Genomic DNA, 14,020 nt, shown 5'->3' with positions numbered 1-14,020 from the left:
AAAGGTTAATGACATAAAATCCATCAACAAACTACATAATACACTTTAAGACCATGAAGAATAAACAAAGAGGATTAAAATAAACAGTGATCTTTGATTTTTGTAAAAGGGAATTCGTTCATTCATTCCCTTATTCATTTACTCATTCATCCAACAAACATTTATGGAATATTTGTTATGTGCTAGTATTGGATAATAATACAATGTATTAACAGCAAGTTGGAAATTGTATTAAAACATAAAAAAGTAGTACAACTGGGTATTTTGTCTGGGCCAGAGGAGAAAGTGGAGTTAGCTGATGTGTGAGAGTGGGTAGCATCCCCCCTAGAGATTCTATAGGCTTTGAGAGTACATCAGCCTGCAAACATCCTATGAAGTGCCAGGAATGTTTGGGACAAAAAAAAGTGTTCATATACAGCACTTAAATTGCTTGGGACCCAAGAGCCCTGTAGGGAAAGACTTAATCCAGCCACAATTAGAGTCTGGCCATTTTCAAACCTGTCTGATGAACTAGAGTGGGGAGAAGGCCTCAAAGGAGGCTGGATTGGAGGGAGAGACAACGAATCAGTTGAAAGAAAACCAACCGTGGTCCCCTCCAAGTGAACTGGAGCTCTTTCTTTATGCCCTAAATTCCATCTCTGGGAACATGCTTTTTATCTCAACCCTTTTCCAGGACTGTAAAGTAGATCCTGCACCCCAGGCTTGCTCATTATTTATAGATATTCCCCCTGCCCCATACCAAGAGGCTGCCTGGACTGACTGACTTTCTTTCTTTTTAAACTTACATATGTGGAATTTCAAAGTGATGGACTAAAAACCCATATATATATATATATATATATATATATATATATTTTTTTTTTTTTTCCTAGTAGCCTAAAATCTGTTTTAACATTCTTAAATCCTTTAGCTATGGTGTCAAGAGAATGGAGGATAGAAAATTTGTGTGGAGATATTTCTGGCTGTGAGTCCCCACCCTTCTCAGGGAAGATGTAACTGCTTCAGCCAAGTGATTGGAAGAGGGGCGTTCCAGGAGGGTATGAGGTACCACATCCCAACCCCATTGCAGTTGGGGAGCATAATGACCGGATCTACCTGCTGCCCAGGAAATCTATCAACAAGAGACAAGCCTGCTAACTGATTTGGTGGCAGACCCAGGAGAGTGCTACTGTGTTGGGGTTGTCCTGCTCTCCCAGAATTTGTCAGGGAATGTTTTCTGTAGGCTGGATGGGGACTAAGTAAAAGAAGGAGAGCTGCATAGGCCTATCCTGGGTCCTGTTCGGTAGGGCCTCCTAGAGGGGTAAAGGGACTCCAGAAGTGAGAAGACAAATGACCACTGGCAATAGAGATGCCTTTGCTAAGAGGAGTGCAGGAGAGGGCTCCAGCAGGGAATCCCTGAAGAGCCCATAAAAGCCCTCCATGATGCTTTGTTGATGGACAGAAACAGCTATAAACATCTGCCAAACCCAGAAAGCACAAAGCCAGCTACGACACGAATTCAAAGACTTTTCCCACCCCTTGCTCCATCTTCCTCTCCATGTCAACACTCTGAGTGACTAAGGTGAGCTGAGGATGACAGGGGAAAAATTGAGGGAAAAAAAATAACCCTCAATCATTCCCCTCTTTCTCACTGCAAGCTAACTGCCAGAAGCAGAGCTCGAGGCACCAAAAGAATATGGCATCTCGTAATAGATTGTGAACCACTCGCTGCTTTCCATCAGAGTCCATTTATTTATCATTAAACAAATATTGATTAAGAACCTACTATGTGTCAAATCCTGTGCCAGACGCTGGGAGAGACCCAAAGAACAATAACACATGGACCCTGCCTAGAGCCTCAGTCCACAGACTTAAGTAGAGACAGGTGAGTAATGTATATTTCACATATTTACAGGGTGGTAAATTCTATAAAGAGGGAGTGGCTGGCTTCATAGAGGTGGTGACAATATAACCTAATTATGAAGGATTAAGCTGCTGAGCAGACAAAGGCAGGAAGGGCATTCCAAGCAGTGTTCATGGAACAGTGATGTGCAAAGGCATGGATGTTTGGGGAATGCCGGGGATTTCCTCTGGGCACTCCTCTGGCTGATTCTGCCACTTGGTTGTATCGTATGAGTCTCCTTGGGTTTATAATTAGATAATAATACAATCCCCTCCATCAGCTGGCTATTCCCCCTGTGGCGCTGACCCTGTCTCAGTGGGCAGGTCTCTTTCCAGTCCTTGCCCCTTCCCACTGACCAGGTCAAGCTCTAAATACCCACTCACCCAGGCTTGACATTTCTTTGAAGTGGGTGCCATTTGCTCACCACTGTTCAGGGCTTGGGCAGTAAAAAGATGTATAGGGACAGCTCCCATAGGACTGGGTCCTCTCTTTCCTCAAAAAAATGAGCCCTTAGACTTCCCGGGTGGTTCAGTGGTTAAGACTCCGGGCTTCCACTACAGGGGGCACAGGTTTGGTCCCTGGTGGGGGAACTGAGATCCTGCATGCCATGAGGTGTGGCCAAAAAAAAAAAAAAAAAAAGTTAAGAAAAAGATGAGCCCTTAATTACATTCTAACCTGAGACTCTATCTGCTGCCTCAGGTGACACAGAAACTAAACTCTAAGAATCTGGACAGGAACCAGGTGGAGGAACATGGCAGGAAGAACGTCAGGCTTGGAGGCAGACACACTCACCTGAGTTTGAACTCCTGGATCTGCCTTGTGTTTTGAGCAACCCGCCTCCCCTCTCTGAGCCTCAAATTCCTCCGCTGCAAATGGGGATAATAATACTTACCTATTAGAGTTTTTACGTGCAAAGTGGGAGATAAAGTAGATGAATGGAGGGAGGAGTGGAAGGAGTCCAGCAAGAATCTGAGGTTTCTGAGCTCAAGAATGACAATAAGGTTTCCAGGTCCTTAACTATTAACAGTGATTACCTCTAGGCGGAGAGATTGGGGAGCGGCTTCTTTTAATTTAACACCTTTTGGTATTGTTTCAATTTTATTTTTTTTACAATGAAAATTAAGTTTGTAATTTAAATATATTCAGTATAGACATCGTACTTCAATAAAAAGGTTTTTTTCAAAGCTTATATTGCATAGAAAGTCATCCAGGAGACTGATAGAAGTGGTTGTTTCTGAGAAGGTCTGGAAAACTGGGGGTCTGGAGTGGGAGGGGGCCTTCCCGTGTATTCCCTTGTACTGTCTGAACTTTTTTCATCATGAATTTGTATTACTTTTCTTTCTAATATACATTACTTTAAAAATTTTTTAAAAACATTGTTTAAATATTAAGAAGTTTTAAAATAAAAATACTTTAAGAATAAAAGTGAAAATGTGTGGTTGCTTTGTTTGTGCACCACACCTGCAACAGGCAAAAACACACATACACCCACATGCAGTTTCCAGATTATAGTATCTGCAGGGAGTGGGATGCACAGACCTCGCTGGAGCGCCCACATGCTCTGACAAGGTGCAGTTCCCGAGGAGCTCAGCCGGGGGAACCATTGAGAGCTTGGTGGAGAAGATCGCAGAGGAGTGGCAGCTCCTGGGAAGTTTAAAACAACACAAACCGGAATGATGATGGGGGTGGGGGAGAGGATTAGGCGGCTCTGCTCCTGCTGGGGCTCTCTGGGCTCCCTGGATGGGGATGGCCCATGTCCTGCGGATTATAAAAAGCACAGATGGAGGTTCAGGGGCTGCAGGCCCTCCTCCCAGGCAATCCCTTTCATATAAGGTGATGCCAGGAAAGATCAATCCTTCCTTGCTGTGGGGAAGAGCCCTGGATTCAGAGTCATGAGTTTGGGTTGAGTCCTACCGTGATCATTTCTGGTTGCGTGGCCTTGTGTCAATCACTTAACTCCTCTGAGACTCAATTTCCTCATTTGTGAACAAGGACAATACTAACAATTGACTTTTTTTTTTTTTAAACCATAATCTATGGAGTACCTACTATATGATAGTTACTGAAAGAAAGCTGCTTTACATATGTAAATACATTTAGTTCTTATAAGCAGTCTGTGAAGCAGATATTTTCATTCTAATTTTACAGGTAAAGAAACAGGTTCAGAGAAGTGATTTTTTTAAAAGATAATAATAGATAACATTTATGTAGAGCTTACTTTGCATAAGACACTGTTCTAAGAACTTACAACAAAAATTTGTAACAACCTTGAGGCAGGTATATTATTATTAGCCTCACTTTGTATATGAGGAAACCGAGGCACAGAAAGTTTAAATAATTGGCCTGAGATTACACAGCTGGTAAATTAGGGAGCCAGGGCTTAAAGGCAGGTAGTCCAGCTCTTAATCATTATGTTAGACAAATCTCCTGCTTAAAACTCTGCACTAAAACTCCCACTGCACTAAACATAAAATCCAACTTCCTTTCTCTGGTTTGCAAGGCCATTCTCAATGTGGTCCTGGCATGATCTGACCTCATCTATCACCTCCCCCATGCTCACTCTGTTTCAGTCACACCAGCTTCTCCCGGTTTCTCAGATATGCCAAGCACATTCATGCCACAGGGCCTTTGCATTTGCTGTTCCCTCCACCAGGAATGATCTTCTCCCAAGCCTTTGTACAGCTAATTTCCTCACTACATCTAGATCTCTGCTCAAACATCACCCCCTCAAAGAGACATTCCTATCTAAAATAGACATCCCTTTGACCCTGTTTAATTTTTCTTCACAGCACTTAGAATTCTCTGAAATTATACATTTGTTTGCTTGTTTGTCTGTCTTTTTCACCAGAATGTGAGCACAGACTTGGTAGTCCACTGTTAGATACAGTGCTTAAGCCCAGGATGTAACACATGGTAGACACCCAGTGTATAGTTGATGGATAATTAAGTACATAAATGAATGAATACCCAAGGTCACCCAATTGGTTAGTGGCAGAGCCAGGACACAAACCAAGTTGTTTGATCCTGGAACCCATACTCTTAGCCAGCTCTAACCCATGCTGAACTGACTCCGAGAATTAGGAGATTCAGATAGCATAAAGAATGTGAAGCCACTTTGAAAATTGCTAAGTGCTTGAAAAATGCTGCTGCTGCTGCTGCTGCTGATGATGATTCAGTTAACTGCTCATCTGTGAAATGGGTATAAAAAATACTCTGGCCTGCCGACTTTAAGAGAATGTTTTGTGGAGTGCCTGTGAGATGGATAGGGAAACATGTAAAAAAGTTAAATGCTCTACACGGTAGAAAGGACTGTAAAGGTTGTTTCCATGCCAGTGGCTTCCCAAGACTCCCATCTTCTACCTCGAGTTTGACATTAATATTGCTGACAGGAGAGGGGGAGGTAGGGGGACATGGGGGGGGTGGGCGAGGGACTCTCCGTCCCAGTAATTAAACATGTTGGGACTGAAGTGCTGCCAGCGTCAGCATCTGGTTGCAATTACCAGAGGGGACCGAAGTGATTAGTCACCTTTATAGTGAGAGCCAGGCCAGTCCCCTGGGCTCCTCCCTGGAGAGGGCCTTCTAAGCAAGCCCAGAGTCCCCTTCCCCGACTCCCACCCCATTTCTGGAGTTCCCTGGTCCTCAAATAATAGCCCTGCTCAGAGACTCCTCCATGTTCCCAAAGTCCCAGCCCATTGGATGAAACCTTGACTAAAAGCCAAGAATACCATAATTGCCCCCTACCACCCTTTCACTTTTCATGTTTCTAGAAGCTAGGTTAGGATTCTTTGGTATAAAATGTGTCAGAGCGGGAATTAGGCTTAAAAAGTAATTTAACCTTTCTGAACTTCAGTTTCTTCGTCTGCAAAATCAGGATACTGAGAGTACCTTCATCATAGGGTTCTTGTGAAGATAAATAAGATAAAAATGCAGTGCGATACAAAGGCCAGAGTCTAGTTTACTCCAGTATATGCTCAATAAGTAGCAGCTATTATTATTTTCTGGGTACCAGGCTACTCACTTATTTTGTTTTTATGAATTTGTTTATTTTAGTTATTTATTTTTGGCTGCATTGGGTCTTCGTTGCTGTGTGCGGGCTTTCTCTAGTTGCGGCGAGAGGGGGCTAATCTTCGCTGCGGTGCACGGGCTTCTCATTGCGGTGGCTTCTCTTGTTGCAGAGCACGGGCTCTAGGTGCTCAGGCTTCAGTAGTTGTAGAATGCGGGCTCAGTAGTTGCAGCATGCAGGCTCAGTAGTTGTGGCGCACGGGCTTAGTTGCTCTGTGGCACGTGGGATCTTCCCGGACCAGGACTCGAACCCGTGTCCCCTGCATTGGCAGGCGGATTCTTAACCACTGTGCCATCAGGGAAGCCCAGGCTAATCACTTTTTATAATTTATTTAATTGAATCCCCACAAACACCCTGTGAGGTAGGTACTGTCATGATTCCTGTTCAGAGTTTCAAAGAGGTTTAGAGGCTTCCAAAGATAATATAATATACTAAACCATATAGCAGAACTAGAATTCAAAACCAGGCCTGTTTGTCTCCAAGAGCCCTTACTCTTTATAAAACCATGTTCAAGGGCATCTTGATTGTTTGATTTATTTTTGTTCATTTGTTTGTTTGTTTATTTTGGCCACGTGGCTTGTGGGATTTTAGTTCCCCCGACCAGGGATTGAACCCGGGCCCCTGGCAGTGAGAGCGTGGAGTCCTAACCACTGGACCGCCAGAGAATTCCCGATGTTTTTGATTTATTCATCCCTTCATTTATTCACTCACTCAGGCTTACAAAGTACCTAATTCGTGGCAAGACGAGAGTCCCTCCCTTTCAGGAACTCAGAGTCCAGCAGGGAAGGCACGACATGTCTGCAAGTAACTATACCTTAAAGTAGAAAATGATGGCTTTTGTATATAAGGGCCGGTTAGAGATTCATTCATCCATACGACTCACTGAGAACCTGCTATGTGCTGGGCCCTGTGCCCAGCCCTGGGAATAATTGAAAGATAAATATGGTGCCGTCTAGTCATAATCTCATGGGGGAGACAGGTATGTAAATAAATTATTACTGCTATAAGGAATTACGTTATGATTTTTTAAATATGAAAAAAGTACACAGAGTAGAAGCAATGAACTGTGTCGGAGACGGGGGGCAGAGGCAGAACTGGGTAATCTTGGAGCTGCCAAAATGGAAAGGGGCACAGAAAATGTGTGATGGCAAATCAGGGATGTGTATTTTCTGGTGAATGAGGGAAGGCTTCATGGAGGAGAGGGCACATGAGTTGGCACTTTTCAATGGGCAGCTTTTAGAGAGAGGGAGGGTTGGAACAGAGAGATCCGGGAGGCCTAGAAGCCAGTTATAAGGGAATTATATTAGGACAGGCCGTGAGGAGGACTGAGACAGTGAGGCGGTGGGGATGGAGTGGATGAAGGAACCCCAGAGATGACTGCTTAAGTGGACAAGTCAAAAGGGAAGCCAAGTGTTGTGAATCTGGGCAACCGGAGGGATAGTAAGGAATTCAATTCTTCCTTAAAGCTCCCCCTGAACAGTGTCTGGTGGTGTATTGATCCTTTGAGATGGGGAGGTGGAGCTCTCCTGGGGTTTCTGACCTAGGAGCACCAGATGAAGCTTGAAATGGCCAAGTTATGCAGCTGTGCCCTGAAGATCAGCAAGGATCTGGACGTATCACCATGAAAAGGCTGGTCGAGCACCTGGACAACCGGGCTGTAAGTTTCATCTTCTTTCATTCATCAAATGCTTACTGAGCTTCTACTCTGTGCCAGGTTGTGCTGGGAAACCAATCTGGTGACCTTAGAGTAGGAACAGATCTCTATTGGGCAGGCTCAAAGAATCTTGGATTAAGAAGGAAGCTTACCTGACTGCTTCTACTGCTGCTATACCTCTCACAGTGTGACAAGTGTTGTAGCAGAACGTTCAAGAAGGGGTAATTGGCTCTGTCTGGGGATCTGGGAAGGCTTCCTGGAGGAGGTGAAACTTTTTTTTTGGCTGCTTTGGGTCTTCGTTGCTGCATGTGGGCTTTCTCAAGTTGTGGCGAGCGGGGCTACTCTTCGTTGCGGTGTGCGGGCTTCTCCTTTTGGTGGCTTCTCCTGTTGCGGAGCACGCGCTCTAGGCGCGTGGGCTTCACTAGTTGTGGCTCGCGGGCTCTAGAGCGCAGGCTCAGTAGCTGTGGCACACGGGCTTAGTTACTCCACGGCATGTGGGATCTTCCCGGACCAGGGCTCTAACCCCTGCCCCCTGGATTGGCAGGCGGATTCTTAACCAGGGAAGGAGGAGGTAAATTTTCAGCTGAAGCTCTCAGGATGAGGAGGACTTCCTCCCGTTGTGGGAGTGAAAGGAGGGTATTCCAGGTAAAGGGAACAGTTTTCCCCCCTGAGTCCAGCTGGAATTGAGACTCCTTCCAGAACTACCAAAAAAGCACCGTGTGGGAAATCATTTTTCCAGCCTCCTGCAGGGGCCGCTGCTGCCCCAGGCTGGGGCCGCCACCTCTGGACTCAGCCAGTCCCTCCCAACAAAACTGAGTTTGTCTTTGCTGGGGTGGCAGTGAGGTACACTCTGGACCTGCCTCCATCTAAGGAGTGGGCTCAGGGCGGCAGCGCCCCCCAAAGCCTGAAGTAACAATCTGAGTTCAGTCAACGGCATTTGGGGGGAGGGGTGTAGTGGGTACTGATATTTTTCTGTCTCTGGGTCACCACAAGTTTAATAAAATAACAGAAACTGTGGGTAAATGCTGCCATCTGTACTGCCCACCCCCCAACAACAAATCAGGTCCCAGACTAGACGCAAAGGTTGCTTTAAAAACACCCCAAGGACTTAACTGAAAACCCACACTCCTCATGCTTCTGGGGCTTAAGATCCTTGAGTTCATTCCTCAGCATCTCTCCTCAGGAAGGTGGGGTGGGCTGCCCCGTGACGTGGAGGTAAAGACCCGTGAGTCTGCTCCGTGGGACTGAGAGGCACCCCCCCCAAGCCTAGAAGCCCCCCTCGGGGCTGTGTGCCAAGAGCCCCCATGAGCCATGGCCTCTGAGGGCAGCGGTGATTTTTTTCACATAAATATATCGCACTTAAATGAGTTTAGACAGCATGACATCAGAGAGTAATTAAATTGGTTTGGGTTGGAATTCCGTTTCCAATTCCTGAGTTCAGGTTTGTAAAAGATTTTTCTGAGCACCTGCAGGCATGTGTGTGTGTGTGTGTGTGTGTGTGTGTGTGTGTGTGTAAGTATTTTCACTGGAAAGGATTCAAAACTTAAAAAAAAAAAAAAAAAAAAAAGAACTGGAGCACACAGGCAGCATTACGCCATTCTTCCTTCTTGGAAAAATCCCTCAGCCTTATACAAGCCTCCTTCAAGCCCTCAGTCAGTTGTGCAGGAGAAAGGGGGCGGTCGGCTTTCTCCTTTCAAGAACGAGTTATTTTCAGCTGCTGACTAGAGACGGTGCACGTCTGGATACGAGAGCATTTCCACTATGGGACTGGATACAGACACACACCCGGCAGACTTCAAGAGCCTCAGACTGAGGAGAAAGCCTTTCCTTCTGCTGCTACTGCTGCTGCCGCTGCTTTTGAGGGTCCACTCTTTTCATGGTTTTTCCTGCCAAACTAGAGGCACCTCCGCTGCTGCCACTGTTCTCTTTGGTGTCATTCAGCGGCTGGCCAGAGGATGAGACTCCCCAAAGTCCTCACTTTCTTGCTTTGGCACCTGGCTTGGCTGGACCTGGAATTCATCTGCACTGTGTTGGGTGCCCCTGACTTGGGCCAGAGACCCCAGGGGGCCAGGCCAGGATTGGCCAAAGCAGAAGCCAAGGAGAGGCCCCTTCTGGCCCAGAACATCTTCAGGCCGGGGGGTCACAGCTATGGTGGGGGGGCCACCAATGCCAGGGCAAAGGGGGGCACCGGGCAGACAGGAGCCCTGACACAGCCCAAGAAGGATGAACCCAAAAGGCTGCCCCCCAGATCGGGTGGCCCTGAACCCAAGCCAGGACACCCTCCCCAGACAAGGCAGGCTGCAACGCGGACTGTGACCCCAAAAGGACAGCTTCCTGGGGGTAAGCCACCACCAAAGGCAGGATCTGTCCCCAGCCCCTTCCTGCTGAAGAAGGCCAGGGAGCCTGGGTCCCCTCGAGAGCCCAAGGAGCCATTCCGCCCGCCCCCCATCACGCCCCACGAATACATGCTCTCGCTGTACAGGATGCTGTCCGAGGCTGACAGAAAGGGAGGCAACAGCAGCGTGAAGTTGGAGGCTGGCCTGGCCAACACCATCACCAGCTTTATTGACAAAGGGCAAGGTGAGGGGGCGGGGGGGCAGGGGCACGGCTCAGAGGGAGGGGCATCTGCATGCATGGAGGGGGCTCTCAGAGCCCCGCCACTGCACTGGTGGGAGACGGTGTGTGCATCCGGCCTGGGTGGTATCTGGGACTTACCTCATACACTCCAGGTCCCAGGCTGCTGGCATGTCAGAGCTGGAGGGCACCTGGGGATCATCAAGTGCCATTCCTGCAAGGTGCAGAGGGGGTTACTGAAGCCTGGGAAGGAGATAAGACCTGCCTGTTGGTGGCAGAGTTGGGGACCAGCCTCTAAGACTCTTGATTACCAGGCCATGCTCTGTGCTTATGTGAATTGGCCAGACTTTCCAGGCTGCAGGGGGTTGTAGGTTTTCTCAGATGGCAGAGAGAGAAATTAACCTCAGATACCCATGGTTCTCCCACTTTGCCTTCGGGCTGGGGGGCAGAGGCGACAGGATAGGTGACGACAGTAAATGAGGCATACTGGAGTTCTGGAACAACCTCTAGATATACGAGGTGGGGCAAGGTGGACAACAGACCTAGGGTCTAACTCACAGTGTGACCTTGGGAAAGCCCCTTCTCCCTTTGGGGTCTCAGTTTCCCCATCAGTACAACCCTATGGAGGTTGGATTGGGTGATTTCTGAAAGCCCTTCAAATATGAAAACTTTTTGTCCCGTCCTAAACACACATCATTTTTATCATGAACCCAGGAGACGATCTGCTCCCCTCACTTCTCCCTCTGCCCACCCCACACCACTGTCTTGGCTTTTCCTCTCAACTTGCTGTGTGATCTCAGCAAGTCATTTCCCCTCTTAGGACCTCAGTTTCTCCATAAGTGTGAAGAGGGAGGTGGACCTGATTGCTAGAGTTGCTGGCAGCTCATGCGTTCTGGTTCTGGGAGTCTTGGGACTTTGGCTGGCAGGGTGGGGGAAGGGTCAGAGAGAGGAAGAGCCTCCTCATTAGAGCTGGCCAGTGGGGGAATGACAGAGGGCGGGGGAGGCACAGAGGCAGCAGGTCTGGCTGGGGTTGGGGGAGGTGGCCTGGCTGCCTGCCCAGCCAGAGCAAGCTGTGACCCCTTGGGGAATCATAAAATAGGTCCCTGTGCCCCCCAGCTCTGAGGGAGCTTGGAGGGGGGAGATGGGGAGTTTAAAGGCCTAATTAGTCACCTTCTAGAGCAATATTATGAATGTTTCCCAGTGGCAAATTGGTATTTAGGAAGGAGGGCATGCTGATTCGGACATACTACTGAGCTTCTTATACACACACACAGCCTTATATTTATACGTACATGCTGAATCACACACACATGTACACACGTGCACACACACCTTACATATATACAAGAAATCTTCTTACATATATGTAGACACATATACATACATACCCTTCAAATATTCACACAAGCCCAATCATACATGCATATAACATGTCACTCACATAGGCATTACTTTTCATACTCACATGTGAACTGAACCATACATACACACACACACCAACTGTCATTCACACACACACACACACACACACACACACACACACACACATTCACGTACCCAGCAGCGTAAGAAACATACACAACAAAATCATTAGACTGGGAAGCCAGGAAAATTGGCTTATAGACCAGCTTTTTTGTTAACTTGCTGTGTGACTTTAGGCAAGTCACTCCCCCTCTCTGTCCCTCATCCGTAAAACAAGAACACTAAGATCTTCTTTAAGGCATGGTATAGTAGAAGCAGCTCAGGATCGGGTGTAAAAAGTTCTAGGCTGGACTTCCAGCTCTGCTTTTTCCCAGATGGGTGACCATGAGCAAGTTACTAACTTCGCTGAGCCTCAGGTTCCTCCCCTGGAAAAACAGGGGTCATTATAATGCCCATTCCACTTATCTTACCAAAGAGAAATCATATTGGATAACAGATGGGAGAGGGACAGGTAGAAGGCAGTTCTAAGGCTGATGGACCTCTGCTATGCATCTCATTGACACAAACACCCAGAATCACTCAAATCAACTACAGCCATATCTACAGATCAACAACCCTACCTGGTTGACTGTGTAGGAAGCTCCCTTATTTTGAAAAAGGATCCCAGTGATTTGGGTCTTGCCCTCTGTCAGAGTGGGGAAGAGGTTAAAGAACGTTCTCTCGAGGGGAGAAGAGCTGTGGTCCTCCCCTGAGGCCTTGAGGTGACCAGCTCCCTTGGTGAGGTTGCAGGGAATGACTTATGGGTGTTCTCTCTAGATGACCGAGGTCCTGCGGTCAGGAAGCAGAGGTACGTGTTTGACATTAGCGCCCTGGAGAAGGATGGGCTACTAGGGGCCGAGCTGCGGATCTTGCGGAAGAAGCCCTCGGACACAGCTAAGCCAGTGGCCCCCGGCAGTGGGCGAGCTGCCCAGCTGAAGCTGTCCAGCTGCCCCAGCGGCCGACAGCCGGCAGCCTTGCTGGATGTGCGTTCCATGCCAGGCCTGGATGGATCTGGCTGGGAGGTGTTCGACATCTGGAAGCTCTTCCGAAACTTTAAGAACTCGGCCCAGCTGTGCCTGGAGCTGGAGGCCTGGGAACGGGGCCGGGCCGTGGACCTCCGTGGCCTGGGCTTTGACCGGGCTGCCCGGCAGGTCCATGAGAAGGCCCTGTTCCTGGTGTTTGGCCGCACCAAGAAACGGGACCTGTTCTTTAATGAGATTAAGGCCCGCTCTGGCCAAGATGATAAGACCGTCTACGAGTACCTGTTCAGCCAGCGGCGAAAGCGGCGGGCCCCACTGGCCACGCGTCAGGGCAAGCGGCCCAGCAAGAACCCCAAGGCCCGCTGCAGTCGGAAGGCGCTGCATGTCAACTTCAAGGACATGGGCTGGGACGACTGGATTATCGCGCCCCTGGAGTACGAGGCCTTCCACTGCGAGGGGCTATGCGAGTTCCCCCTGCGCTCCCACTTGGAGCCCACGAACCACGCAGTCATCCAGACCCTGATGAACTCCATGGACCCTGAGTCCACGCCACCCACCTGCTGTGTGCCCACGCGGCTGAGTCCCATCAGCATCCTCTTCATTGACTCCGCCAACAACGTGGTCTATAAGCAGTATGAGGACATGGTCGTGGAGTCTTGTGGCTGCAGGTAGCAGCACTGGCCTCTGTCTTCCTGGGTGATACATCCCAGGATGCTGGCCACAAGAGCCCCTCCATGCACTCTTGGAATCACAGAGGGGTCGGGAAGCTACAGCCAGGAGCATCTACACAGCCTGCGTGAAAGGGGATTTCAACAGCCTTGCTCACTCTCAGAGTGGGAATTGGGCTGAAGGTCTCTTTCTATCCACAAGTCCCCCTGTCTGAGGATTTCTGACCTTCTGCAGCTCTGACTGGCAGGGGCAGGCCCAGGGAGACAGACTCTGAATGGGACTGAGACCCAGGAGGCCTTGTTTTCCAATGAGACTCAGCCCACCACCTCTCCTTACCTGGACCTTCTCGACCTCTGGACTCTCCAGGGAGGGCTCTCCTTGGGAGAGGCACAGGTGCCACCTCCTCCTTGAATTACCATTGTGCTTGGTGACTTTCTGCCCCTGGGGCAGATGGATGCTGATTGGGCAGGGGTGGGAGAGATGGGGAGGGGTTTGGGCAGGGGTGAGGAGTGTGAGGCTCTTAGACTGTTAGATTAAAATGTACATTGATGAGATAAAAAACAAAACCATGCCTAAAACTGTGGCAGATTTCTTATTTACCCCAGGGGACCCAGTGACCCTTCAAAGAATGACTGTCCCAGAGAGGGGAGGCGGGCTGCCCAAAGCAGAATGGGACAGAGAGCACAGGCTGAGCAGGGCCAGTGCTATCTCTAACCCCATTCCTGGTTTTCTTCCAG

The 14,020-nt window shown here is 48.5% G+C and overlaps 1 protein-coding gene across 1 annotated transcript; it reads left to right on the top strand.

The window, feature by feature from the left end:
* Nucleotides 1–9,554: 9,554 nt before the first annotated feature.
* GDF5 (growth differentiation factor 5) lies at nucleotides 9,555–13,286 on the top strand (the record flags this gene model as incomplete). The annotated part of the gene is made up of 2 exons (XM_079718696.1): nucleotides 9,555–10,179; nucleotides 12,412–13,286. 2 exons carry the CDS (start codon nucleotides 9,555–9,557, stop codon nucleotides 13,284–13,286), a joined length of 1,500 nt encoding a protein of 499 aa, XP_079574822.1.
* Nucleotides 13,287–14,020: the final 734 nt, after the last annotated feature.

The sequence above is a fragment of the Hyperoodon ampullatus genome, assembly GCF_949752795.1.
Source record: "Hyperoodon ampullatus genome assembly, chromosome: 14".
Taxonomy (NCBI): Eukaryota; Metazoa; Chordata; class Mammalia; order Artiodactyla; family Ziphiidae; genus Hyperoodon; species Hyperoodon ampullatus.
This window is presented reverse-complemented; position numbering and strand designations above follow the sequence as displayed.